Raw genomic sequence first — 26,425 nt, 5'->3', positions numbered from 1 at the left:
ATCTGACGTGGAAATGAAGTCAGGAACATTTGCCTCCAACCACTGCTGGGTGGTGCGTGCTTATTGTGCTGGAGCTGAGTCCTACTGGAAGCTCCAGTTCTCTCCATGGAAGATGGTGTCGGTAAGATTCTTGCATAGTTTCTGAAGCACTGTCTGCTGGTACACTTTGGCTGAAGTTTTGACCCCCTTTTCACAAAAATGGAGATCCGTTGTGCCCTCGTAGCTCACACCCCACCACATCATGACTGATGCAGGATGGTGACCCCTCTGGATCCTGGGGGCCTTGTCAGCAGCTTCCCGAGAGGATGTGGCATACACCCTGTCATTTTGGGCATTGAAAGTCTCCTCAACACTGAAAATTTTATCATCAGTGAAAAGGATTCGACGGTGCCCATTTGCCGCGTAACGCTGAAGTAACCGCTTTGATTTCCGGAGCCTCTGGAGCTTCAGTTCACTTGTCAAGATATGTCCTTTGCGTCGTTTCTAGGCATGGAGTCTCAGGTCACTGCGTAGCGTACGAGACATCGACATTTTTGAAATCTTTAGCTCACGAGCCATCACTGACTGTTTCCGTACAGGATTTCGTCGCACTCGTGCCGCCACTGCTTTCACAAGTTCTGGTGTTCATACTGTGCGTGGTCTTCCTTGCCGTGGGCGATCTTTAACAGTACCAGTCTCATCAAAGTGCTGGGTAGTGCGGTAGACAAATTTCTTGGAGATTTTGAGCTTCTGGAGGGTTTTGAAAATCTCCCCTGGTGATTTGCCTACCTTGTGCAATGCTACAACGCCCACACGATTTTCGTACTCAACCCATTCCATCTTCAACACTTACAACAGACACCTTTCCACTTGACCAGCTCAACAAGCAATGACTCACGCTTCACGCTACTGCTCTTGCCGTCTCTCGCTTGTACGGGTGGAAGTACAGCCACCCTCAAACGTTGGGACAGTATTTATGGTAAGACTATATATATATATATATATATATATATATATATATATATATATATATATATATATATATATATATATTAGAACTGAATTTGAAAATTCAGGCAGCTGGTGAGAATTTTCAGGCACTATGACAAATGGGAGCCCTGTATTTTTCTACTCCTGATGAGGTACTTATTTGAAAATACTTCATGCACTCACCTTTCTGTCTCTGCAGCTGGACATTCATCTTCAATTGTGATTTCACTCTTCACATCTTCTGACTCTACATTAACAGTGTCACTCTCATTACTGTTGAATGGAACAGCACCAAACTGTTTATCCTCTGGTAAGAATTCACTCATCCCAGAACCAGAATGCAAATATACGTGAAAGTAGCTATCAGAAACATCCCCTGGCTCGTCGACTTTCATTTGTTCCTCCTTTGGTTCAGATTTAGTAAGTGATGATAATGATGGCTGCCAAGTGCTTCCATTTGACTCGTCATGAAGAGGGATATCTTGGGACTCACTCTTTACTGAACACATCATGAGGTCAGGTTCTACCTTAAGTAGTGGGGGCGAAGGGGCAGATTCCATCTGTGATGATGAGGGTGAGGCACTTGAATCTGAAAATATATTTTACACAGAAACTTCAGATGGTGTTCAAATTGAAGACAAAATACAATACAACACACACAAACACATGCTTTTCAAAGAGAAGATGTCAACTGGTAATCGAACAGAGGATTTTACAATTACGCAACACATTCATGGATTCCTAAGTCTGTATCATCTACTTCAATATTAATTTTATCTTCCGATTTCACAGAATGAAAAATAAAATTATCTGAAATTCAACTGTGATCTGGGACACCATTATTAAGATTCCAATCAAAACTTAAAGAATGTAAAAATTACTAGAAGGAAGTGATGTTTCCAATCTGCTAGATTTGGGTTCAAATTCAGTATTATCTTCTGAATGTGTGGCCCTGTAAATAGCTATTCTAATAAAATACACACCAATTTGGGTTTGTACGTGGGTAGTTCAATAAAGAATAGCCTCAACCTGTTTCACATATTTCAGAGACAAGGTATTTTTTTCTTTGTGAAATGTGATGCATATCTATGCACTACATAAGAAAATTCAAGCCCTAAATCTAGGCTAGATTTTCTGTTAGCTGAATATACATAGAAGCAGTATGGTGGAGAAATATAAAGTCAGAGTTGTTATTGTAGGGGAATCTCCAAAATAAATTCGCTAGGGGATGTTTGTTATGTGAAAGCATAAAGACCCATCCTACGGGATTGCAAAGTTCAGGCATAAGATATTTTAGATGTGGTCAGATCCTCATGAGTCTGAGCACATTCCAGGTCTTTCTTTCGGTCATTGACTGATTGATTGAGTTGGCATTTTAAGTCCATTTTTAAGGCTAATCAGGACTGGCCTACAGTTTAAAGTGGGATCCGAAAAACTAAGTGTCTCCACCGGGGGTACCAAACCTGGAACCCCTTGATTACAAGATGACGATGGTACCACTACTCCACTGGGGAGGCCCTTATTCTTTCTTTCTTTCAGTCATTGAAAACAGACATTGACTATTTCCATTTACAGAAATAAAGTGCCAGATAAATTCCCACATTAGTGACAGTTCTCCAGAAAGCTGTTAGATAAATCACTAGATCTACTAACCATTTTCAAAAATTGATGTTCTCTATGGGAAAAAAACCTAAGTACAAAATTTTAAGAGAGACAAAAAATGTTATCATGCACTTGTTATTGAGCATCATTTTTCATTTCAAGTAATACAATGTATTTTAACATTTTGCATGAAAATAAATTGTGACGCACATTAATACAATTTTTAATAAACTATTATTTTAATATTACAGGCCCTTTTCTATGTGGAAACATTAATATATTATGATTAAATGATATTCTTGCTTGGTATTGGTCAGATCGACTAAACAAAAAATACCACATGGTAGCACAAAAAAATCCCCCCTTCAACGTGACTTGATGGTTATATCCATCTCAAATACACTGCTGTTTGTGAAAATTGCAACACCAAGAAGGAAACGTATGATTGATATGAACTTTATACCACAGATTAGGTACATGCCAATACACAAATGATTAGAGTTACAGACCTGTATATGATCTCTGACCTTGAGAATTCAGTATGGTGTGAAGCCCCCATGTGCTGCAAACAGAGCCTCTACACGTCGTGGCATGGAATCAAGGAGGGCCTGGATATGTTCCTGGGGAATCTCCCTCCACGCGGTTTGTATGCGAGTCCACAAAGCATCAACAGTGGTTGCTGGAGGACCATGACGAACAAGTTGCCGACCAACCATATCCCGGATATGTTCGATGGGCGACATGTCAGGCGAACGTTCAGGCCAGTGAAGCAATGGTAACTGTCGTTCTTCGAAGATGGCTTGCACATTCCTCGCCACATGTGGCCGGGCATTGACCTGCTGAAATATGGCATGTGGAGTTGCCTGAAGGAGGGGCAGTGCCTCGGGCTCTAAAACCTCCCTGACATAGAAGTTGCTTTTCAGATTGCCTTCAATACGTAGGAGGGGAGATGGCATGTTGTGTCCAATGGCGCCCCAAACCAACACACTTGGTGTTTGTCCGCTATACCGCTCAACAATGCATGTTGCCAGATTGCGTTCAGCATGGTAGCGTCTAACACCTATGCGGCCATCACTGTAGGACAAGTTTAAGCGGGACTCGTCCGAAAACACTACATTTTGCTACTTAGCATGCCAGCGACGGCATTCACGTGCCCATTGCAGTCTGAGGCGTTTGTGGTTTCTGGACAATGGAAGCCGACGCAATGGCATGCGTGCCACCAGCCCAACCCGCAGCAGACATCGTCGTACCGTCGACGCAGACAGGTCCACAACCGTTGTAGTGCTCCAGCGTCGAGCCAACACTGTGGACGAAGCTGTACGGTGCGTTACAGCCATGCGGTCAAGATGGCGGTCATCCCGTGCTGTGGTCACATTGCGTGGTCCAGTACCTGTTCGTCGCTGTGTACGGCCCTCTTCTATCCACTGGCTCCACACACGCATTACTGTCGTAGCAACATGCCCTGTACGAGCCGAAATGTCACGGTATGACAAACCCGCTTCCCGGAGACCGCTCATTCTGCCCCGTTCGAACACACTCACATGCTGATATTGCACCCTTTGACGTCGACGAGGCATACCAGCACTTGCTTTCACGTTTCCACTTCGTTTGACTGCTCTTCACTGACTGAGCTTGGCGTAACACTGACCTTTCCGGTTACACAAGAGAGGGCGCTGCTGGGCCTACATGCACGCCATCTCTCTGCAATCCTAATCACTTATTACTGGTACACTATTCTACACTTCCTCCGAGTTTGGATTAATTTGGGCCATTATTTCTGGGTGTTGCAATTTTCACAAACAGCAGTGTAGGTTCCGTGTAAAATAATCACGAAACGAACCATGTTTTTGGCACCAAAGGAACATTAAAAATGCATTTCATTTTGGCACCCTGTACGGATGCTTCTGGGTCAAGTTGGGTCATACCACACGGGCCACTTTCGGGATGGATACCCTTTCTATTGCCACCATTTTAAATTATTTTCCCTTTACCTGTTCCAGAGATACACCTCCGGAAGAGCCATTTTTGGCGTGACCTTGGTATCTTAACTATAGTTCCATTCGCGAAACCTTTCACCTTGGTTTAAAGAATTGTGACCAAAGTTTCCCTTGCATACATTGTTGTGAGGTTCAAACATGTTCATATCAGTAACAAAAGTCTACTTCATCCACACCTAGAACCTCTGTGGAATATGGGCCAATGTCTATGGACACAGAACCTTTTCCAACAGAGTGGAAAGTTTTTAAAGTTGTTTTTCAAACACGCAATGAGATTTTTGCACTTACCTTTGTTTCATTATGTGCCCCAGTAAGAGTACCTAAAGCCTAAATTTTAATTTAAGAAAATGTGGATGTTGGCCCATTTTCTGTAGAGGTCCTCAATTGTTGATAGATTTTTCCTTTCGTCTATGTATATACAAAGTAAACTAGCTAGTGAATTTTGAAACTGAAAGTAAAAGTAGCCAAAGAATGGTGACATCATGATTCTCTCTACCCAGGAAGGGAAGTTTCCAAAGAAAGGAAATGTTCTAGTGCCAGTGTATTAGGTAATAAGACTACCCGCCAACAGGTAGTAGTCACAAGTGTATATTCATCAACTCACTTGAAAGTGATGAGAGAAAATCATAAAACGTAAGTGTAGCATACACGGCCAGATGTAGGTTCAGGGAGAACATTTAATCTATCAGTGGATACAAAACTGGTTAAAAAATAATTAATTATTGTGCCAGAGTGGGCTTCCTAAAGATGGCTCCACCGGTAACAGTATGGCAAACTGTGCAGGACATTATAATACGTGATTGAGTCTACCATATCACTGAATATTTTAAAATTTGGCTACCAATGGTGGCTTGTTTATTATTGTGATTTTATTCTACATATGATACAGAAAACACAAAAACACGACAAAGCACATGCTGTACTTGTTATTTAAAATAAATATGGGTACATAAAATTTCCCCAAGTGAACCTGAGTTATTAAAGAAAATGGACTGTACCTGGAAATTCAAGTGCCAGGTGAAAATTTTCAGGCACTGTGGTGGCTTGCACCCTGTATTTATTTATTGAGAAAATTCCAGATACAGTACAGGTGGCCATTTTACACTGAAATTGTTAACAATCAGAAAGCAATAATAATAATAAGAAAAAAAAATAATTAAGAGTAACAAAACAACATAAAAGTGAATAGCAAATGAACAAAAAGTAAAAGATGGCACTATGTGATATTAATTACAAGTATTTCTTCTGATAGAAGACCGAAAGGCACACTCGAGGGAAAGTATATCAATACTTGAGGGGAGATCATTGTACTGTGCTGCAAGTCTGTAAAAGAGAGATCTTTTTTGAATTTCTAGTCTAGGTTTTTTGTATAAAATAATCTTGTGTTGCAAGTTGTGCGCATAGGTACTTGAAAGTGGAATTCCTCAAGGAGTGTGTTGCAGCGGATTTTGTCATTCACAATTTTGTATAAATAACTGAAATCATTCTGCAAACGTCTCTGATAAGCAGTTTGTAAGTTTAGAAAAGAACCATGCGGAGATGCGGAGATGAAAAATTGCATAATGAGGGAACCCTGTGATGGACTATAGCTAGGAAGAAGTGAAAGACTGAATTGATTCTAGAGATATGAGTGGGACATGCCATTGACCAGATGGGAGAGCAGAATTCTATTATTGGGAAGATGAATGATTTGAAGTACAAGGTGAGGGCTGACATGTCACTAATCTTAGTGAAATGGTAGAGTAAACCTAAGAGATGCATGGCCTTTTTTGTGGTGCATAAAATAAAAATAAAAAACCTGGCCTGGATCATTGTAAATATGTTTGTGTATTGTAATTTAGATGTATTATATATTCTCAAAAATAACATTCAGTGTATGCTTATAAATTATTTTCCTGTAGTTTACGGTTATTACAAAAATTTGATCACATTATTTTTTTATTTAAAATTATGAATCCCAAATATCATCAGATAATTCAAAGTCATCACTGTCTTCACAAAGTCTCTTGAAGTTTTCTGTTACATTAAATTTTAAAGATGGTGGCTTACTCCATTTGTGAAAAAGAAAACTCCATACTGGATCTATGTTATTAATATATTTATTTAATATATTCCAGTGTTCTTCTGCAATAAACGAAGCTTCCCAGACATTCAACTGTATGTTTCCTGTCAATCTTTTTAAAACCCTTGTCATTTTAATCAAATGCTTCTCTTTGATGTTGTGAGCTGACAAACCTGTTCTTGGGTTTAGATTTATAATGTCCAAATCATGTTCATGCCAACCTATTGCCATTTTCCTTGCTGTTTGTCCTACATAATCCTTTCAACATGAACAACTTATATATTCCTAAAAACTAAATATGCTGACCAAGGCAGTAATTTATTTTATTATAAAACATAAACTAAACGTAATGTTTCAACCTTCTAGCAAGGTCTTCTTCAGGGTCTGTACCAAGTACAAATATAACCAGGTACACAACAGGACAATATATATATACACAAAATACTCCCCTCCAGACTATTAGAAAGTAGTTCTGGAACAATCTAGCAGGTGGCTTTCGCTTGTCAACTGTACTTTCTTCTGAAAGAGAATGTCGCTGGACTTTATCTCAAGCTCTATTTCCTTCATTCTTCTTCCTTCTTCTCTCCTCTTTCTCTCTTGTCCTTTTGACTCTTTCTAACGCCTTCTTCCATTCTTTGTTTAACTTCAGTCCCCCGTTCCAGTTCATTGTGACTTCTTCACCTTTCTTCTCCATTTCCTTGGACTCCTTCCATTTTCTCGCTAGTATTCTCTTCTCCCTTCCTATCTGCTTAGCCTCATCCCACTCTATGTCTTGTCCTGTTTCTCTCGTGTGTTTAAATATCGCATTTCTCTCTCTCTTAAGTTGTACATCATCCCTATGTTCTTTCAACCTGTCTTTCAGCTTCTTTTTCATTTCTCCTATGTACACACACTGACAATTTTTACATTTCACTTCATAGATAATCCCTTCCTCTTCCTCTTCTCTGATTTCATTTTTCTTGTTTGCATTCTTCGCTATTCTTAAGATACTTCTCCCTCCCTTCCTGTAAGTTTTAATGCCCACTTTTCTAAGCACTTTGCATATCTTTTCTGAGATATCATCAAGAGGGGACATGCTTTGGACATTATTAAACAGAGAATGGGATAGTGAAAGGGTAGTGCAGGCGCTGGTAACCATTTGGAATAACGGTTACAGTATGTTGGGGCATAAAATAATGTTAATGAGTGAAGGACTGAATATAGGTTCTAACCTAAGCCCAGTATTGGCTGAATTGGTTGTGAATGAATGGGAAAAGAAAGTGATAGAAGAAGGAGGTGACAAAATGATTCTGTTTTGCAGATATGTGGACGATTGTTTTGGCATATGGAAGGGAACGAAGAGGCAGTTCGATATATTTGCCAAAGAAATACAAGTTGAAGGAAAAGGGATATTATTGAACTCGAAATAGAAGAAGAAGACAAGACTAATCCTAAAGGATTAAAAATAAGTAAGAAGGAGTGGTTTGCAACACCAGGAGAGGGAAGATATTGGTTCAGAAAATGGAAAAAGAACTGTTATGGAATGAAATAAGGGCAAGAAGAAAGGAGATAAATATAATAGAGGAGGACCTGACAAGAATTGAAAATATATTGAAGATGGCTCACCATTTTTACGAGAGAATACACATTTTACAAAATGAAAAGATGGCAGGAGAAGTTTAGAGAGAAAATAAAAATAAAGTTGAAGAGGAAAGGAGAGGGACTAGGATGGAAAGAAAAGAGAAGAGAAGAGGAAGATACCAGAAGAAGAGTTGTGGTAATAGGGAATGTAGACCTATCAAAAGAAGAGGAAGCTTTTTTAAAACTAGGAAGAGGTTTCAAAGTTAAATAATGAAATATAGATTATGAAGAAGTCATATATGACATTGAAGAAGCAGTGCTCCATATAAAAGAAGAACCAGAAAGAGACAAGATTAGAAGAAGAACAGCAGCCATACTGAAGAAAGAAATGGAAAAACAAAGAAAAGTACATAATTTGAGTCAAAAAGAAAGGGAAGGGATGAAGAAAATCAAGAAAAGAAGAGATAGAGCAGGCAGATAAAGGAGGAGAAATTGTGGTGATGGAAAGAGAATGGTCCGAGAGGAATATGAAGACCTAAAAGAGAATGGATATGAGGAGATTTGTGGAACAGAAGAAGAACAAACTATAAGAGAAAGGGTCATACAAGACTGTAGGAGGAGAGGATTCAAGAAGTGCATAAAGGAGACAGGAAGACTATCAAGTTTGAAAGGCTTTCCAAAGATACACAAAGAGGAGATAAAGTTAAGACCAGTAATGAACTGCAGACACAATATTTTGGAACCCTTGGAAAATAAATTAAAGAAAGTTATTGAAGTGTTAGTAACACAGCAAGAAAGCAGAGCAGTTAAGAACAGTGAACAAGCATCAAAGGTCTTAAGTTGAATGAGATGAAGACAACAATGTTTACCTTAGATGTGAAAATTATGTTCCCGAGCATCACGAGGGGACACGTTTTGGACATTATTATAAAGAGAATGGGAAAATAAATTATAGGAGATTGGAATAGTGAAAGAGTAGTGCAGGCGCTGGTAACCATTTGGAATAACGGTTACAGTATAATGGGGGATAAAATAATGTTACTGAAGGACGGAATATAGGTTCTAGCCTAAGCCCAGTATTGGTTGAATTGGTTATGAATGAATGGGAAAAGAAAGTGATAGAAAAAGGAGGTGACAAAATGACTCTGTTTTGTAGATATGTGGACGATTTGTTTGGCATATGGAAGGGGACGAAGAGGCAGCTTCACATATTTGCCAAAGAAATACAAGATGAAGCAAATGGGATATTATTGGAACTCAAAATAGAAGAGGACAATATTAGCTACCTAGATATATTGATGAAAAGGAAGAGAGGACACAAAATTGAAATCGCTTGGCATCAGAAAAGGTGTTCTGCCACAAAAGAAGTGATGTAAGTGAGGTAACAAAAATAAATTTTAAAAAGAATATGGAGGACAGAATCATGAAAATATGCACAAAAGAATGTGAAAAAGAAGGCAAAATGAATAGCTTATGGAAACAGCTGGAAAAGAAAGGCCATGAGAAGGAGGATAGACTGGACATAATACAGAAGAAGGAAGAAAAGTGGCAGGGGAGAATTGGAAGAGAAAGAAAAAGAGAGAAGGTTTGGAATAAGGAGTATGGGGAAAACCACAGAAAATGAAGAATTCAAAAAAAAAAAGAAAACAGAGAAGAGGAAGAGGAAGGGATTATATATGAAGTGAAATGTAAAAATTGTCAGAGTGTGTACATAGGAGAAATGAAAAAGAGGCTGAAAGACAGGTTGAAAGAACATAGGGATGATGTACAACTTAAGAGAGAGAGAAATGCGATATTTGAACACACGAGAGAAACAGGACAAGACATAGAGTGCGATGAGGCTAAGCAGATAGGAAGGGAGAAGAGAATACTAGCGAGAAAATGGAAGGAGTCCAAGGAAATGGAGAAGAAAGGTGAAGAAGTCACAATGAACTGGAACGGGGGACTGAAGTTAACAAAGAATGGAAGAAGGCGTTAGAAAGAGTCAAAAGGACAAGAGAGAAAGAGAAGAGAAGAAGGAAGAAGAATGAAGGAAATAGAGCTTGAGATAAAGTCCAGCGACTTTCTCTTTCAGAAGAAAGTACAGTTGACAAGCGAAAGCCACCTGCTAGATTGTTCCAGAACTACTTTCTAATAGTCTGGAGGGGAGTATTTTGTGTATATATATATGTATATTGTCCTGTTGTGTACCTGGTTATATTTGTACTTGGTACAGAGTCTGAAGAAGACCTTGCTAGAAGGTTGAAACATTACGTTTAGTTTATGTTTTATAATAAAATAAATTACTGCCTTGGTCAGCACATTTAGTTTTTATGTCATGGAAACAAGGCTTAATGGTGTTATACAGGGTGGCTCAATAAGTCACTTAAGACCCCCAGTAAAAGGCCACTGCAGCACGCAACATGGAAATGGTGATGACCAATCGTTATCAGGCCAAGGGGGAACCACATTGAAGCCACCCACACGGTCGGCGGCCATCTTGATGTCCGCCATCTTGAATTCAACTTCAGAATTTTAAATGGGAAAGGGGGTCATGCAACATCAAAATCGGCTAGAATTTCACGAGAAATGCAATGGTGAAGGTTTTTTCGACGTATCTTTAACCAGTAAAAAGTTATGACTGAATTCTTGTACCAATTTGCTCCTTTTCGAGGTGTTAGAAAAATGCCTTAAAATTTGTTTAGCGCTTCGGTAATGCATCGAGATCAAAGTGACGTCTATGGAGAGACGTTCGCATGCCATTGCACATTATTTTAATCGGATACATCCATGAAGAGCTGTGTATTATGAATGGTTGTCGCGAACAATTTACAGTGTGACGCTTCCATTGAATTAAAAGTCCTTCACAGTGACAAGGGTGGCCTCCCCGATGGCGCAGTGGTTGCGTCGTCGCCTTGTAATCAAGGGGTCCCGGGTTCGATACCCGGTGGAGGTACAAGTGGTTCGGATCCCACTTTAAACTGTAGGTCCAGTCCCGATTAGCCTTACTGTGCATAAAGTGGACTTAAAACACCAAATCAACCAACCAACCAATCACAGTGACAAGGCTAATGTTTATGTTCATAAGGAAGTTCATAAACAGAATATGTGACCCTTGTCATCTGATAACTAACTTTGGACAAAAACTGGTTCATAACGTTCCCATAAGTGTTATGGTGTTCTACCCTATTGAAAAAACTCTGTAAAAAGTACCTTCTTCCATAAGCAAGGATGAAAAAACTGTTTATTTAACAAATCCAAGTAGCCCTAAGCATTTAAGGTTCCGTTGATGGAAAATTGACTAACCAATCGTGTTCCACACAGCACGCCACACCATTAACTTACCAACACTAACCATTCAGCTTTGATCTGTCGAAAATTGGTTATCAGATAACAATCATCGAATATTCTGTTTATGAACTTCCTTATGAACATAAACATTAACCTTGTCACTGTGAAAGACTTTTAATTCAATGGAAGCGTCACACTGTAAATTGTTCGCGACAACCATTCATAATGCACAGCTCTTCATGGATGTATCCGATTAAAATAATGTGCAATGGCATGCGAACGTCTCTCCATAGACGTCACTTTCATCTCGATGCATTACCGAAGCGCTAAACAAATTTTAAGGCATTTTTCTAACACCTCGAAAAGGAGCAAATTGGTACAAGAATTCAGTCATAACTTTTTACTGGTTAAAGATACGTCGAAAAAACCTTCACCATTGTATTTCTCATGAACTTCTAGCCCATTTTGATATGTCGCACGACCCCCTTCCCATTTAAAATTCTGAAGTTGAATTCAAGATGGCCGCCGACCATGTGGGTGGCGTCAATGTGGTTCCCCCTTGGCCAGATAACGATTGGTCATCGCCAATTTCAAATTCCATGCCGCAGTGGCCTTGTACTGAGGGTGTTAAGTGACTTATTGAGCCACCCTGTATATATTCCTGTGGTTTCCACATCTGGTAGAGTTTCTCATTTTGAATTCATTAAATATACATTCCAAACTTCTTGGTGATCTAAAAACAATTTTGAAATTAAATGTTCTAAAAAGTTTGGCAATTTTATGCATTTGTGGAATGGAATGCACACAAATTTATTTTTAACAGATTTTCATCTTTGTCTGTATTTCTCTTTCTTTTAGTTTTCTTGTGACTTATTTTTTGAATTCGCTTATTCTGTTATTGTGAAAGCCATTTTCTTTCAACAAAACTAAGGAAAATAATTCTACAATGCAAGCAATGCGTACATACAAGAAAAACTATTATGCTTATAAAGTGGATATCTTTTGTAGGGAGGTAGTTCATAAGATTCCGTCAATGGTGTCAAGTTGTGTTTGGGTAATGCAGTAGTGTGCGGTGACCATTTAGATAACCGAAGCACTGAATATATCATTTTTAAAAACAATAGTCCATCAAGGGGCAGGCAGGCTTGCATGATAAAAATACCGCATGCCACTGCTTTGTGGCATTTTAGTCTTTCACAGGCTCCTCTCGACACTAATTATCCTTGTTGGAGTTATGCAAAATTCAAATTTTTACCACTTTGAATGCTCGCCACTGGGGTAATGTGAGGTAACAAAAACGAGGCCTGTCATTTGCTATGCAGCAGAGCTGTACAGATGCGTGGCATGGCAGATCTTTGCTGACTTGGAAATAAGATGAACACAACTTACACAGGCTGAGTATAGTGCATCTTGGTACAATTTCCTTCTGACCCAAGTGGAATAATAAAGGCCTTATTTCCTAATTTTTAATTTTTTAAGGATGTTTCTCTAATTGGTTAAAGTTGTGAAATATAGTTTATTATTGGTAGATTACACTGGAACACAGGGGCCATATAGAATCCAGGCTCAGTTACATTAAACTCAGGTAATATTTCTCTGACAAACAGACACACTTAATGTTATTTTATATATTCCATTCGTTACACATTACCTACTTGTATGAATGACTTGAGACTTTGTTAAAGGCATGCATATCTAGGTATTTAAATATGACATAATCAGATTACAAATATTATAACCATTTTTACTAATATTCATTCATTCATTGTTTTCTGCCTAATTGGCAGGTGTTTCACTGCAATCTCCAGCTTTCCCTGTTCTCTGCCTTACGCTTCGTAATAGCATACGACCCAGTTAATTTAATATCATCCATAAGCTGATATCTCTTTCTTCCACGGACTTTTCTTCCTTCAACCATTCCCTCCAAGGCATCTCTTAGCAGGCAGTTTCTTCTTAGACAGTGTCCTAACCAGTTTCTTTTCCTCTTCTTGATGGTCTCCAGTATAGATCTTTTTTCACCAACTCTTTTCAGTACGGCTTCGTTTCTTACCTTGTCTGTCCATTTTACACGCTCCATTTTTCGCCATGTCCACATTTCAAAAGCTTCGAGTCGTTTCTCTTCATTTCTTCTCAACGTCCAGGTTTCTGCTCCATATAGTGCTACACTCCACACAAAACATTTCACTAATCTCTTCCTTAGACCTATGTCCATGGGTCCACAAAAAACATTTTTTCTTCTATTGAAAGCTTCTTTTGCTATTGCGATTCTCGTTTTCACTTCTTGGTTGCAGCTCATGTCACTGCTTATAGTGCATCCGAGGTACTTGAAGCTATCCACTTGCTGGATTCTTTCACTGTTTGCTCTCACATTAATATTCCTTGGTTTCCGTCCTATAACCATTGCCTTTGTCTTCTTTACATTAATCTTCATTCCATACTGCTCACATCTGCTGTTTAACTCTTCTAACATACTATTTATGGTTATTTCATCCTCAGCGAATAATGCCATGTCATCAGCAAATCTTATGCAGTTTATTCTTCTTCCTCCCAATTTGACACCTCCTGTGCCCTGGAAACAAGTTTTCACTATATCTTCTAAATAGATATTAAACAAAGTAGGCGATAGGCAGCATCCTTGTCGTACTCCTCTTCCAATTTCACAGCCTTCTGTCATTTCGTCTCCTGTTCTCACTTTAACTCGTTGATTCATGTATAAGTTGCTTAGAAGTCTTCTCTCTTTCCAATCTACGCCAATTTTCTTCAGAATTTCTAAAAGTTTAACCCAATTCACTCTATCAAAGGCTTTCTCCAAGTCTACAAATACTACAAACACCTCCTTTCCTTTCTCTAAATATCTTTCCCCAATGGTCCTCAGTAAACCAATTGCATCCCTTGTACCTCTTCCTTTCCTGAAACCAAACTGTTCTTCCTCTAACTCGCCACTGACCTTCGAGTATAGGCGTCTGTTCAAAATTCTTAGAAGAATTTTTGCCGAGTGAGATATCAAGCTGATTGTCCTGTACTCAGAACATTTTCTGGCATTGCTTTTCTTCTGCAGAGGTACCAAAACAGTCTCCGTGAAATCTTGTGGCCAATCCCCTTTCTCATAGATTTCATTGCATAAGTGCAGTATTTCTCTTTTTCCATCTCCCAGGCATTTGATAAGTTCAACAGGAATTTCATCAGTGCCCGTTGCTTTCCCATTCCTCATTTCTTTGAGTGCTTGCTCAAATTCTTCATTCAGGATATAGTATCCTTTCTCATCATCAGGCACGTCGTCTTCATTTTCTACATTCAGACTGTCTGGGCGATTCTCTTTCTGGTAGAGCTCTTCAACGTACTTTCCCCACACATTCGATATTCCTTTTTTGTCTGTGATTTCACATCCTTCCTCGTCTTCTATCATCCACATTGTTTTCCATTTCTTCTTTTGGAAGCCCAAGCAGTTTACTTCACGATACATCAAGTCATACCTTCCTCTTTTTTCCAGTTCTTCAATTTCTTCACATTTTTGTTTCATCCATTGTTCTTTTGCCCTGTCAGTTTCTCTTCTTAGCTGGTTATTCAGTATCTTGTAATTATGTCTTCCCTCTTCTGTATTTACATTCTTCCATTTTCTCCGTTCCTCCATTTTTTCCAGCATACTTTCAGTAATCCATGGTTTCTTTGCACTTTTCCTTTCCCTGTAGCCTATTGTTTCATCCACTGCCTTCTGTAAGCAGCTTTTTATTCCATCCCACATCTCATCCTTATTGTTACAACTAGCTTTAAACTTATTGTAGTTTCCTTGGAAATGTTCTGCAAATTTTTGTCTTTCGTCTTCTTCCCTTAGCTTCTCTAAGTGGGGTTTCTTGCTCACCTGGTTTTGGGTTATCTTCTTCAATGTAAGATTGATTTCTCCTATTAGCAAGATGTGGTCTGAATTAATGTCAGCTCCTGGCAATGTCTTCGCATTTTTCAAACAATTTCGAAATCTTTCTTGTACCAGTATGTAATCTATCTGGTATCTTTTACAATCTCTTGGACATATCCAGGTGTACCTCCTTCTCTTATGTTGCTGGAACAGTGTGTTTCCAACAATTAGGGAGTTTCTTTTACAGAAATTTACCAGGCTTTCCCCTCTCTCATTTCTCTCGCCTAATCCATATCTTCCTACTGTACTTCCATCCTGCCTTTCTCCTACTACAGCATTCCAATCACCCATTACGATAATGCACGATCCCTTTCTCTCTTTTTCAATCAATTCCTCTATCTTCTCATAGTTTTCCTCCACTTCTTCTTCTGACAACCCACTATGTGGCATATACACTTGAATTAACACTAAGTCTTTCTTCTTTCCTTGAAGTTTCACCATTATAATCCTGTCATCCACATAACGCACTGCTATAACTTTATGTTTCACACGTGGTCCTAGCACTATTCCCACTCCACGATTTCCTTGTTGATCACCTCCAGAATAAAACATCTTGAACTCATCACTCACTATTTCACCATTCTGTTCCCACCTCACTTCTGATATTCCCATAACATCTACTTTGTTTCTTCTCATTTCTGCCTTTAAGTTTTCTAGCTTTCCCGACTGTAACAGGGTTCTGACATTCCACGTTCCAATCCTTAACAACTAGAATTTCAAATGTATTTGTTTTTCTTCTGAGAACAAAACAACACAATACATTAACAATGTGTGAGATTTCATATTTTGGATGCGTGCGACTTACTCACTATCACATATAAGCATAAAATCAAAATTTGTTATTTACTTAAGTACAGTGGGTCAAAGACAATGTTTCGGTGGCAACTGCCCCCTTCTTCAGGTCAAGAAGTCGGCTTTACGGTAATCCACAAAGCTTTGTCATTTAGAAAGGATATAGGTTTTTACGTGGACAGGTTGAATGCTAGGATAACAAATGACTAAAACAGGACTATTCCTACATTTTAAAATCCCTTAAAACTCATATAAAAACTGTTAAAACCCATGTTACTTTCCGATCACAATTCACATGTTGACTGGAACTGGTATGTACTCAAATGCATATACCCACTGTACGTAAGTAAATAACAAATTTTGATTTTACGCTTATAATTGTGTGAGAATTAAGGGTCCAGGGGGATATTAAAACTTTCAAAATTTACCAAAAATTATGACAAAAGAAGTTGCATAATTTCCATTTTATTTTTTTTTTTTCAAAATAGGGGCTGAGTATTACATATCCTCAGAGAGTGCTTTTGGTTCTGTTTCCCTGCAAATTTGGTCCATCCAGCCTTAACTTAATAGGATTGATGCGAGAAGTGAAATTTTGGAATATTTTCCCCATAAGCTAGCAACACTGTTCCTCTTAAAAAAAAGGTAAAGTGCTCCCCTGTGCAAAGCACCACGCCATGAAGGCGTATAGGGTGTGTGGGGGTAACGCCCCTCACTTTCTTGATCCGGTCGTGAGTGGGGGTGATGTGATCAGCATTACGACCCTGACCGCCTTTACACCCCAGGGTTTCCCCCAGGTACCCATGTTATTCGATGCTGGGTGGACGCCGGGGCCGCTTCCATCGTTAGAAAAGTTCTTACACATCATTATTATTTTCCCCCCATGAAGTACCAGCCAATGTTCAATGAAACTTTGCATGGTTGTAAATACAACATTTTTTCATTCATTTTTGTCTGCGGTGGCCACACAGGCACACTAAATACCAGCTTCTTTTTCACCCTTGGTTAGGCATGCCATTTTCTGTAACATGCACAGGCACTTGGCATAGACCTCTCTCGCAAACCTTCAGCTATCTATAAGGTATAAAATATAAAGTAAGTGCAAAATGTTATTTTTTCTTGGTCCTTTTTGTCGTCAGATGTAATTTTGTGCTGCTTTTTAAAAGTGATTGACACGAATCACATGCTTGGTGTACAGTGGTTCCCACCTGCCTAGATACAAAACAACCAAAGCAAAGCATGTTCACTTTTGGTCACACAGCACTTTCATATTCATATTCGGCACTAATACATTGCTACGTGTCCTCCCTTCTCTCACTAACCCATTTCTGTATAACATCAGAATCTGCAGTGTGCTCTGTCTTTCGATGCATTGATACTTTTCTTGTTACATGTTTAGGCACATGGGGGACAACTGTACACCAAGCACACAACTGATTTTAGCATTGTAATACAGTGCGTTCCACGAAAAACTGGCCCCGTGGCACATGTTTAACAGTTGGCCCATTTGCCTGCTTCACTGTTATGCTAGTCTTGTATGTATGTGTACTTGTAGCGGGGAGTAAGGGGGTGTGAGAGGAGAGGTAGAGGAGATGGAAAATGGGAAACAGGCAAATGGGCCAACTATTAAACATGTACCGCAGGGCCGGTTTTTCGTTGAATGCACTGTACTATGTGGCTTAGAAGAACACAAAGAAAGAACGTCCAGCTACACAAAAGCAGTCATGCACAGTATAATTCACAGTGTTGCAATCTCACAATGAATATCGATGGGGGACATTGTTCTTCTTTTGCCATTAACTTTCTCTATTCTAGGGATGTGCAATGTACAAATTTCACCTCCACTAAAAACCATGTCATTCTGGGAAGGGGGGAGGGAAATAATCTCTCTACAAATATTAGTTCTCAAGCTACATTTTTTCTACATTGCAGCATGTCTGAAAACTGCACACTTGAAATGTTCCCATTGGAAGAGGTTGTGCCCAATAAAGATAAAAGGTAGAATTCTGTAGGTTATGAGTTATTGAAATGTATGTTAAACGGTGTGTTCAGTTTGGCTCTGGGTCGAGACAGGACATGACTGCAGATGGTGAGGCATGGCGATTCATAACATGCCGCTTATTATTACGCACATATCTTTAGCATGCGGACAATTATATTGACATTGCGTAACGAGTACTAACATGTGCTACAACAGTTGATCAAAGTAGTGGTGAATTGCATTCACACATATTTTGATTGATATATTTGTTCTGTTTGCAAGTTGATTTCTTGTCACTGTTAACCCAGCAAGAAGCATGCAGGGTTAAAAAATACCCAGCCTGTAAATAATAATATTTTTGATGATTAACCTAATGCTATTAAGTTTGAATATTTTTATTTCATTTTTAATAAATTGCGAGCATTGAACTAGTCATGTTTTGTTTAACAGAATATCTAACTTCAGTCGTCCAGTAGAATTTAATTTCACGGATTAGTGAGCTACAAAGAAAACATGTACCCCATCTCACCCCCTTTTTACATTTTAATTGAATAATAAAATTCCTGGAGATTTCTACATAACCTTCAACTCTTTTAGATTCAAATGGGCCCAAGTTCCTTTTGTTTTATTGAGATTTCATCATGCCATGAATGCAATTTTTACATAGTTCGATTTCAATGAACGTCTGTTAACACATACTGCGGAGCTTTAACTATTACTTAAGGTTTTGTTCAATATATGCTATCGTGGTTAGGTTTGGTTTGGTTCCCTTAGCATTAACATAAAGCCCCTAAATGCATTCGGTAACATTATCGTATGAGGGAAACGGATTCCTTCAAATTTACAGGAGAAAGTATTTACGGAAATCATTTTCTTTAGCATTGTGGAAGTTCCTGAATGTAGATTTGATCCGTTTTAATGTGAACCCGTGTTGTTTTCTGCGAAAATCTCTGTCCGACATGCTGTTTCTGCTCCCGCCATTTGCTTTCGGCATGAGAGTGCAATGTTCCGTGTGTTAAGATGATGCAACCCCGTAGCCAGTGTTTCAGCCTCACCATGTTTTCACTAGAACGACGTGTCGAGTATTTTTTTTTTTTAACTATGCTTGCCTAACCTAACCTTACGGAAAATGGTTTCTGGGGCTAACGTGAATGGTTTTTGGGGCTAACGTGAATGATTTTTGGGGCTAACATGAAGGGTTTTTGGGGCTAGCGTCAATGGTTTGTGGGGCTAGCGTCAATGGTTTGCGATGTATTTGCATAATTTCAAATCCGGGCACGAAAGTAGATATTTTTCGGTGAACGAGGTTGCAACACTGCATAAATCGACAAAACACTCTCAGAACGCCCCCTAAACCAGTACGCTATCACGGCCATAATGTGTTACAGATTTGAAACAACAAGTAACAGTAAGTACTCGTAAATAGAAGAAATAGACATTATCTTAGTTAGAAAGGCATTATTTCACCTTAAGAAATGTTCTGCTTTCGAAAATAACACGTTAGCAATGTAAAGAAGTCTGAAATATATGATTCGTAGGTGTTTCTCTTATTCGATAATAGTACCATGCATTCTACTAAGGTTCCGATTTACTTCTATATTCATTCCCACGCTTCTACGATATTTACTGTTGCTTGCCGACGGAGAATATCTCGTCCATGTGAAGTGTGTAAGGTAATTTTCAAGTTGTTTTTTCAACATAAATAACATTTTTTTCGAATCCAAACAGTACTCATTACTTTAAGAAAGGTTCAAATTTCTTGTGACAATGATTTCCAAAATAATTAGTCTTTGTGGTAGGAGAAATCATAAAACAATCGGAACCGTTACCTTAAAATGTTCTGGAAGACTAATGTGGTGATTAATAGCTGTTCTCTGGTTGTGGTCATGCTACTGTGAATACAAAAGTAACATTGTAACAGAGAAATCAGCGTCTTGATGAAATGAATTTGGTACCAGTGTGATCTCCACCAAACACGTTTATTTTGTCATTTCTAATGTTTGTACTACCTATTCTGCATTGCAAAAGATTCTTTAAGGTGGCATTTTGTTTTTTTCACGAAAATAATTTCAATTTTTCACAATAACAGTAATTATTTCACTTCCGTAACACACAATATTGAGGGAACAGCTTGAGTTGTGTCATGCATCATGTGGATATGCAGTGTTTCCAACCATCGTAACCGAAAAATACCTGAATAGCCCCACAAACCATTGACGCATAGCCCCAAAATACATTCATGGATAATCCCAAAAACCATTTATGGATAGCACCATGAACCATTTCCAGCAAGGTTAGGTTAGGTTCGGCAAGCATAGTTAAAATTTTGTTCATAAAACAATGCGATACAGTTTTGAAAAAAAAGTCTTGCAAAACAACAGCGTGGTTGGAAACACTGACAGGGGGTTACGTCATGAAATGTACGGAACATCCAGCTCACGTAGAGGAAGCAACGGGCATTGTGAATCGGAGATATTTTTCTTCAAAAATACATGAATTCCCGGTCCAATAGATTCCACGATGGAAGAAAATACCTCCACGAACTTTCAGAATGCTATAGAAACTCATTTCCGTTAAGTAGTTTCTTATGTAAAAATGAAGAAATCCATTCGGCGGAGATCGCACTGTTAACATGAATTTATTTAAGTGAAGACTATCGTAACTTGGAAATATTGGTAAATATGCGATATCGCCCGGATGGATTTCTTCAAATTTACAGGAGAAAGTACTTACTGAAATGAGTTTCTTTAGCATTCTGGATGTTCTTGGAGGCATTTTCTTTCAGAGAAAGTAAAAACTTCGTAGTTTAATGCTGCCGAACAAGAATTAATCACATTTTACGTAAGAAATTGGCATTGCCTGCCACATTATGCCATTGTTTCTATTGTGTGCATGCAGATGGGGAGAGCATTGAAAGTAGCGCATCTCTGCAGTGATTCCAAACGTGCCTTCTTTTTTAAAAAAATTCTATTTTTATCTATGTTCGCCGCGCTTTCTTTTTTCGATGAATTTAGGGGTGAAATGAGTGCTAATGGAACCTAACCTAACAGGCCTAACCTAAGCTTGTGTGAATGGTTTGTGGGGCTATCCGTGGATGGTTTTTGGGGCTAACGTCAATGGTTTGTGGGGCTACCCATGGATGGATTTTGGGGCTAACGTCAATGGTTTGTGGGGCTACCCGTGGATGGTTTTTGGGGCTAACGTGCATGGTTTGTGGTGGTAAACATGAAAAAAAAATCGAAATAGTACGTAATTTTCTGTCATGAAGGTTTGAAACACTGCTTGCGCACTGAAAATCGACAAAACACAAGCTGGCGCGTGACACGCGATGATCCATTACGGGTGCACGCCATATTGTCTATTACAGAAGCGGAACAAGTAAGACAAATAATCAATCGTAATATGAAAAGTTGACAGTATTTTATGAAAAAAGGCATAACTTCACCTTAAAGAATGTTCCTCAAGGGAAAAATGGTAAGTACCAGTGGTAAATTAAGGAAATAAATGAGTGAAAGGTGTCCGGGCGTTATCGCATATTTACCAAAATATTCTACCTGACTGGAAAATAGTTGCCAGCAGTTTATGGTGCAGGGAAAATATTACTGAACTATCCAGAAAGAGTCACAGTGTATATTCCTTTACTTCTCTGGATTATCCATTATTTGGCAAGCCTACATTCTACATACAGAGGTAACTTTCTATCAAACTGTTCAAATGATTATTCCTCTATTTGTAATACATGTTAATATCCCTTACGGTAAATTTCTCGTAAGGGACAAACGGATTTCATCAAATTTACAGGAGAAATTACTTACCGAATGCAGATTCTTTATACTTCTGGAAGTTCGGGGAAGTGTTTTCTCGCATCGTTCATTGAATTTTGACGGTAAATCATCTATTTTTCGATATAAATGTGTGACCGATGCATGGAAGTTCTTGAATCCATTTACTTCCAGGTGGATGTAGCCTGTGTGTGATGACGTAATCCTGGTCAGTGTTTCCAAACACGTGTTTTTGTAACTGAAGAAGATACGTTTCCACAAATGGTTTGTGGGGCTATGTGTCAATGGTTCGTGGGGCTATGCGTCAATGGTTCGTGGGGCTATGCGTCAATGGTTCGTGGGGCTATGCGAGAATGGTGTGTGGGGCTACGCATATTTTTTTCGAAATCAATTTTTAACTATTGTAACCTATAGTGACCCTACCTAACCTAACCTTACCGGAAATGGTTCGTGGGGCTATGTATGAATGGTTTGTGGGGCTATGCGTCAATGGTTTGTGGGCTACGTAGGTATTTTTGGGTGCGGTGGGGTGGAAACACTGCATGCTGAGTACGGTAGTGAAACTGTGATCGCCATTTTGCGTGTTACCGAAGGCAAAAAGAAACGAAGAAAACTTACTCAATATGTCGCAAATAGAGCTTATTTCCGTGAAATAAGCGAAATGCCACCTTCAGCAATGTTTCTCAATGCAGAATACGTAAGTATGAATATTCAAATTAAATAAACTAGCAAATTTCAGCTGTTTGTCCCATACGAGAAATTTACCTCACTTACAATTGGTGACTGCCCGTTAAATATTTTCTTCGAACGTCTCTTAGTAGTACAATTCAGGTACGTATATACGAACTTGCCTTGTTTCACATCTCCATAATGTTCGGTAATTTTCCCCGCTTTTCTGAAGTTGCCTTCATATTACATTAATTATTTTTTCACATGTACATTCATCTGTGGTGAGTACACTTGTAAGTCGTTTCTCCAATCATAAATGACAAAATACAAACCCTTGGAAACTTGATTGGTTCTTGGTACAGGAAATATACGCAGATCTAGGTACTATTATCGTATGGGTGAAACACCTACGGATCATATATTTCGGACTTCTTTACATTGCTAACGCATTGCGGAACATTTCTTAAGGCGAAATAATGCATTTCTAACTAAGATAATGTTTATTTTCTCTATTTACGAGTACTTACTGTTACTTGTTGTTTCGAATCTGTAACACATTATGGCCGTGATAGCATACTGGTTTAGGGGGCGTTCTGAGATTGTTTTGTCGATTTATGCAGTGGTGCAACCTCGTTCACCGGAAAATATCTACTTTCGTGCCCCTATTTGAAATTATGCTAATACGTCGCATTTACGTGTAGAACTTGTAAAATAACCTTGCGATTTACCACATTCATTGTCCATACACAGCAATTCGGAACCATCTTTCTTTCGCAATTCGGAACCATCTTTCTTTCGCAATTCGTTAATGGTCTTCCTTTACGCACAACTCTCTTGCAACCTTGAATATTGACGTCAGACGAGGAATGCCTACGTGGTTAGGTTAGGCCTGTTAGGTTAGGTTCCATTAGCATACATACAAAGAAAAAATAATATTTTCGCTAAGAGACGCGTTACCTTTGTATTGCCTAACATGAAAAAGGTCTCTCCTGTGACGTCAGAACACAATGTTGCTAGAGTGTTGTGCGATAAGTGACACCTATTCGGGTCGGAACCATCTTTCTTTCGAAATTGGTTAATGCTCTTCCTTTACGCACAGCCATCTTGCAACCTTGAATATTGACGTCAGACGAGGAATGCCTACGTGGTTAGGTTAGGCATGTTATGTTAGGTTCCATTAGCATAGATACAAAGAGAAATTATTATTTTCGCTAAGAGACGTGTTAGCTTGTATTGCCTAACATGAAAAAGATCTTTCCTGTTACATCAGAACACAATGTTGCTACAGTGTTGTGCGATAAGTGACCCCCATTCGGGTCGGAACCATCTTTCTTTCGTAATTCGTTAATTCTCTTCCTTGCAACCTTGAATATTGACGTCAGACGCGAATGCCTACGTGGTTAGGTTAGGCCTGTTAGGTTAGGTTACATTAGCATAAATACAAAGAAAAATTGTAAAAACAGCTCTCTCCTGTGACGTCGGAACACAATGTTGCTACAATGTTGTGCGATAAGTGACACCCATTCGGGAAAAATGGCTTGTTCCGAACTCGACAGGTGGTTCTAGTGAAAACACGGCGAGGCTGAAACACTGGCTACGGGGTTGCATCGTCTTAACACACGGAACATTGCACTCTCATGCAAAAAGCAAATGGCGTGAGCAGAAACAGCGTGTCGGACAGAGATTTTCGCAGAAAACAACACGCATTCACATTAAAATGGATCAAATCTACATTCAGGAACTTCCAAAATGCTCAAGAAAATGATTTCCGTAAGTACTTTCTCCTGTAAATTTGAAGGAAATTTGAAGGAATCTGTTTTACCCATACGATAATGTTACCCAGATCTACGCTAGAGTGAGTGTTTCACAAAATGTCCTCTACTGTAAACATATAATATGCCTTTCGGGAAAAGTAGATTATACTTTAAAAGAAGAAAAAATCCCTAAAACATCATTAAAGATCTATTCTAAATTGCAAAGTAGGCTGCCCAAAGGTTTGATGTTCATGCACAGCGTCTGTACAGGCACTGTAGCATCTGTGACTGGATTTCTCCTACTACGGATTTCTCCATAAACAAGAAAATAATCGATCATACAATTCAATTATCGATGGCGTGGAAAAACTGCCGGTTTAGCTACAGCGCCTTGAGGGCCGATTGCGCCATCTCCACTTAACGTCTTATCCCCCACTTAACACTGAATAACGAAGTGTGGAAAACGACCCAAGAAACTGGTTCCCCAGACGGATGAGAAACATAGATGGCAGTGCGATCAATGTCGGTGCTAATTTTCTTATGAAAGTAATGCGGCTTTGTTAGTTTTTGGAATATATTATATAGATTTGTTTGTCTTGAAAGGCGGTACGTGAATTGATGGAAACAGTTATATTTGTGGAGTGATTTGCAGTCACGAAATGGCATTAATTTGGAATAAAAGTAAAATAAAATGAATAAATAAAAAGCATGCGTGCGTAACACAAGAAGAAACATCGCAATGTGATTCCGGAAGTCAAGTCTTGGACTGTTTATTAACACTTTATTTTTCTGTTATTAGAATGTAAATAGTATCCTGAGAGATATTTCATACTGTAACGGTTGATATACATTATATAAATATCATCCCGCCACAGCTTCACTCTTCTCTTCACATACGAGAGTGAAATATGCCACGCGCCAAATAAGTCACTGATGGTTACGTATCAAGTTGCGCAGCCTTCTCAATTCGCGATTAAAATTACCACCTGAGCGCTAGTGTCGCTTCCAATATGGCCGCTCTAAGTAGGATGAATCTTTGTTTACATTCAGCAGTAGTACAAAATAGCAGAGCGTTGTCATGACTGGTATGGTAGAAAACGTTTAAATTACGCATTATTTTTAAATATTGCGAATGCGATGTGAATTTCAGGTACTCTAACAAACGTGAAGCTGTACTGAGAACGAAGCATTTAATTATGATAGGCAAAAATAACACGGAAAATGCAGACGAAACTATGTATACGCACTGGTTGTCCAAAGCAGTGCTGTATCATCTGCACGTCATGTTGTAACTGGGGTTCTCGGAAATTATTTGAAAATAAAGGAATTGAAATTGACCTGTACCAGCAGAAAATTGCGAACATATCGTTGCAGTTCTTTCTCGAAAGAGAAAGGCTGGTTTAATAATAATATTCACGATTTCATGACCAGGCTATACTCACTGAAAAAAGACATCGTACTGAATGAAACAGTAACATTAGGATGTCCACTTTTTTTTCTGGTTACATTTGACATTAATTCATTCTCAAACTATTTTCATCTTCTCTCTTAATCGACTTGCACCTGTTCCAAATTTCACACATACGTAATACCGGTAATACATGGACGCATTGGGTAAGACGCTTCATTATTTTTCGAAAAAAAAGCTTTATTTATAAAGTACATTTTAAAACTTTACTTTCATGGTAATATATATTTATCTCTCGAAAAATAAAATAAGCAGACTCGTGCATTCTTCGTAATTTCCTTGCCGGATTACAGTGTTATATCCCCCATACCAATCTTCTGTCCATTACGTTTTCCCTGATTTATTAACAAATTTCATTTTGTTGATTTCACAGGGTGGAAACACATGAAAACTTTTAATTTGTTCTGACCAATAAAACGATTTAGAGCAACAACAAAAAAAAACTGAACAGTAGACGTTGCTCTCTCGCATATTCCCCATGCTTTAAAAGACTTCAACATAACGTATCCTACTTAGAGCACTTCCTGAAAATCCCACCAGATGGCATATCGGTTAATTTTAATCGCGAATAGAGGGCGCTCGCTGCCTCGGCACGTAACTTCGCGCATG

General features: G+C 38.8%; 1 protein-coding gene across 1 annotated transcript; it reads right to left on the bottom strand.

Annotated features, from left to right (window-relative positions):
• Positions 1–1,072: 1,072 nt before the first annotated feature.
• On the bottom strand, positions 1,073–22,904 carry LOC145981507 (uncharacterized). The gene is made up of 2 exons (XM_083114794.1): positions 22,700–22,904; positions 1,073–1,558 (listed from the first exon to the last, which is right to left on the bottom strand). Exon 2 carries the CDS (start codon positions 1,527–1,529, stop codon positions 1,149–1,151), a length of 381 nt encoding a protein of 126 aa, XP_082970920.1. The 5' UTR covers positions 1,530–1,558; positions 22,700–22,904; the 3' UTR covers positions 1,073–1,148.
• Positions 22,905–26,425: the final 3,521 nt, after the last annotated feature.

Source organism: Lepisma saccharinum, chromosome 29 (assembly GCF_977018435.1).
Source record: "Lepisma saccharinum chromosome 29, izLepSacc3.1, whole genome shotgun sequence".
Lineage (NCBI taxonomy): Eukaryota > Metazoa > Arthropoda > Insecta > Zygentoma > Lepismatidae > Lepisma > Lepisma saccharinum.
Note: the sequence above shows the minus strand (reverse complement) of the source record. Positions and strands in the feature narration are given on the sequence as shown.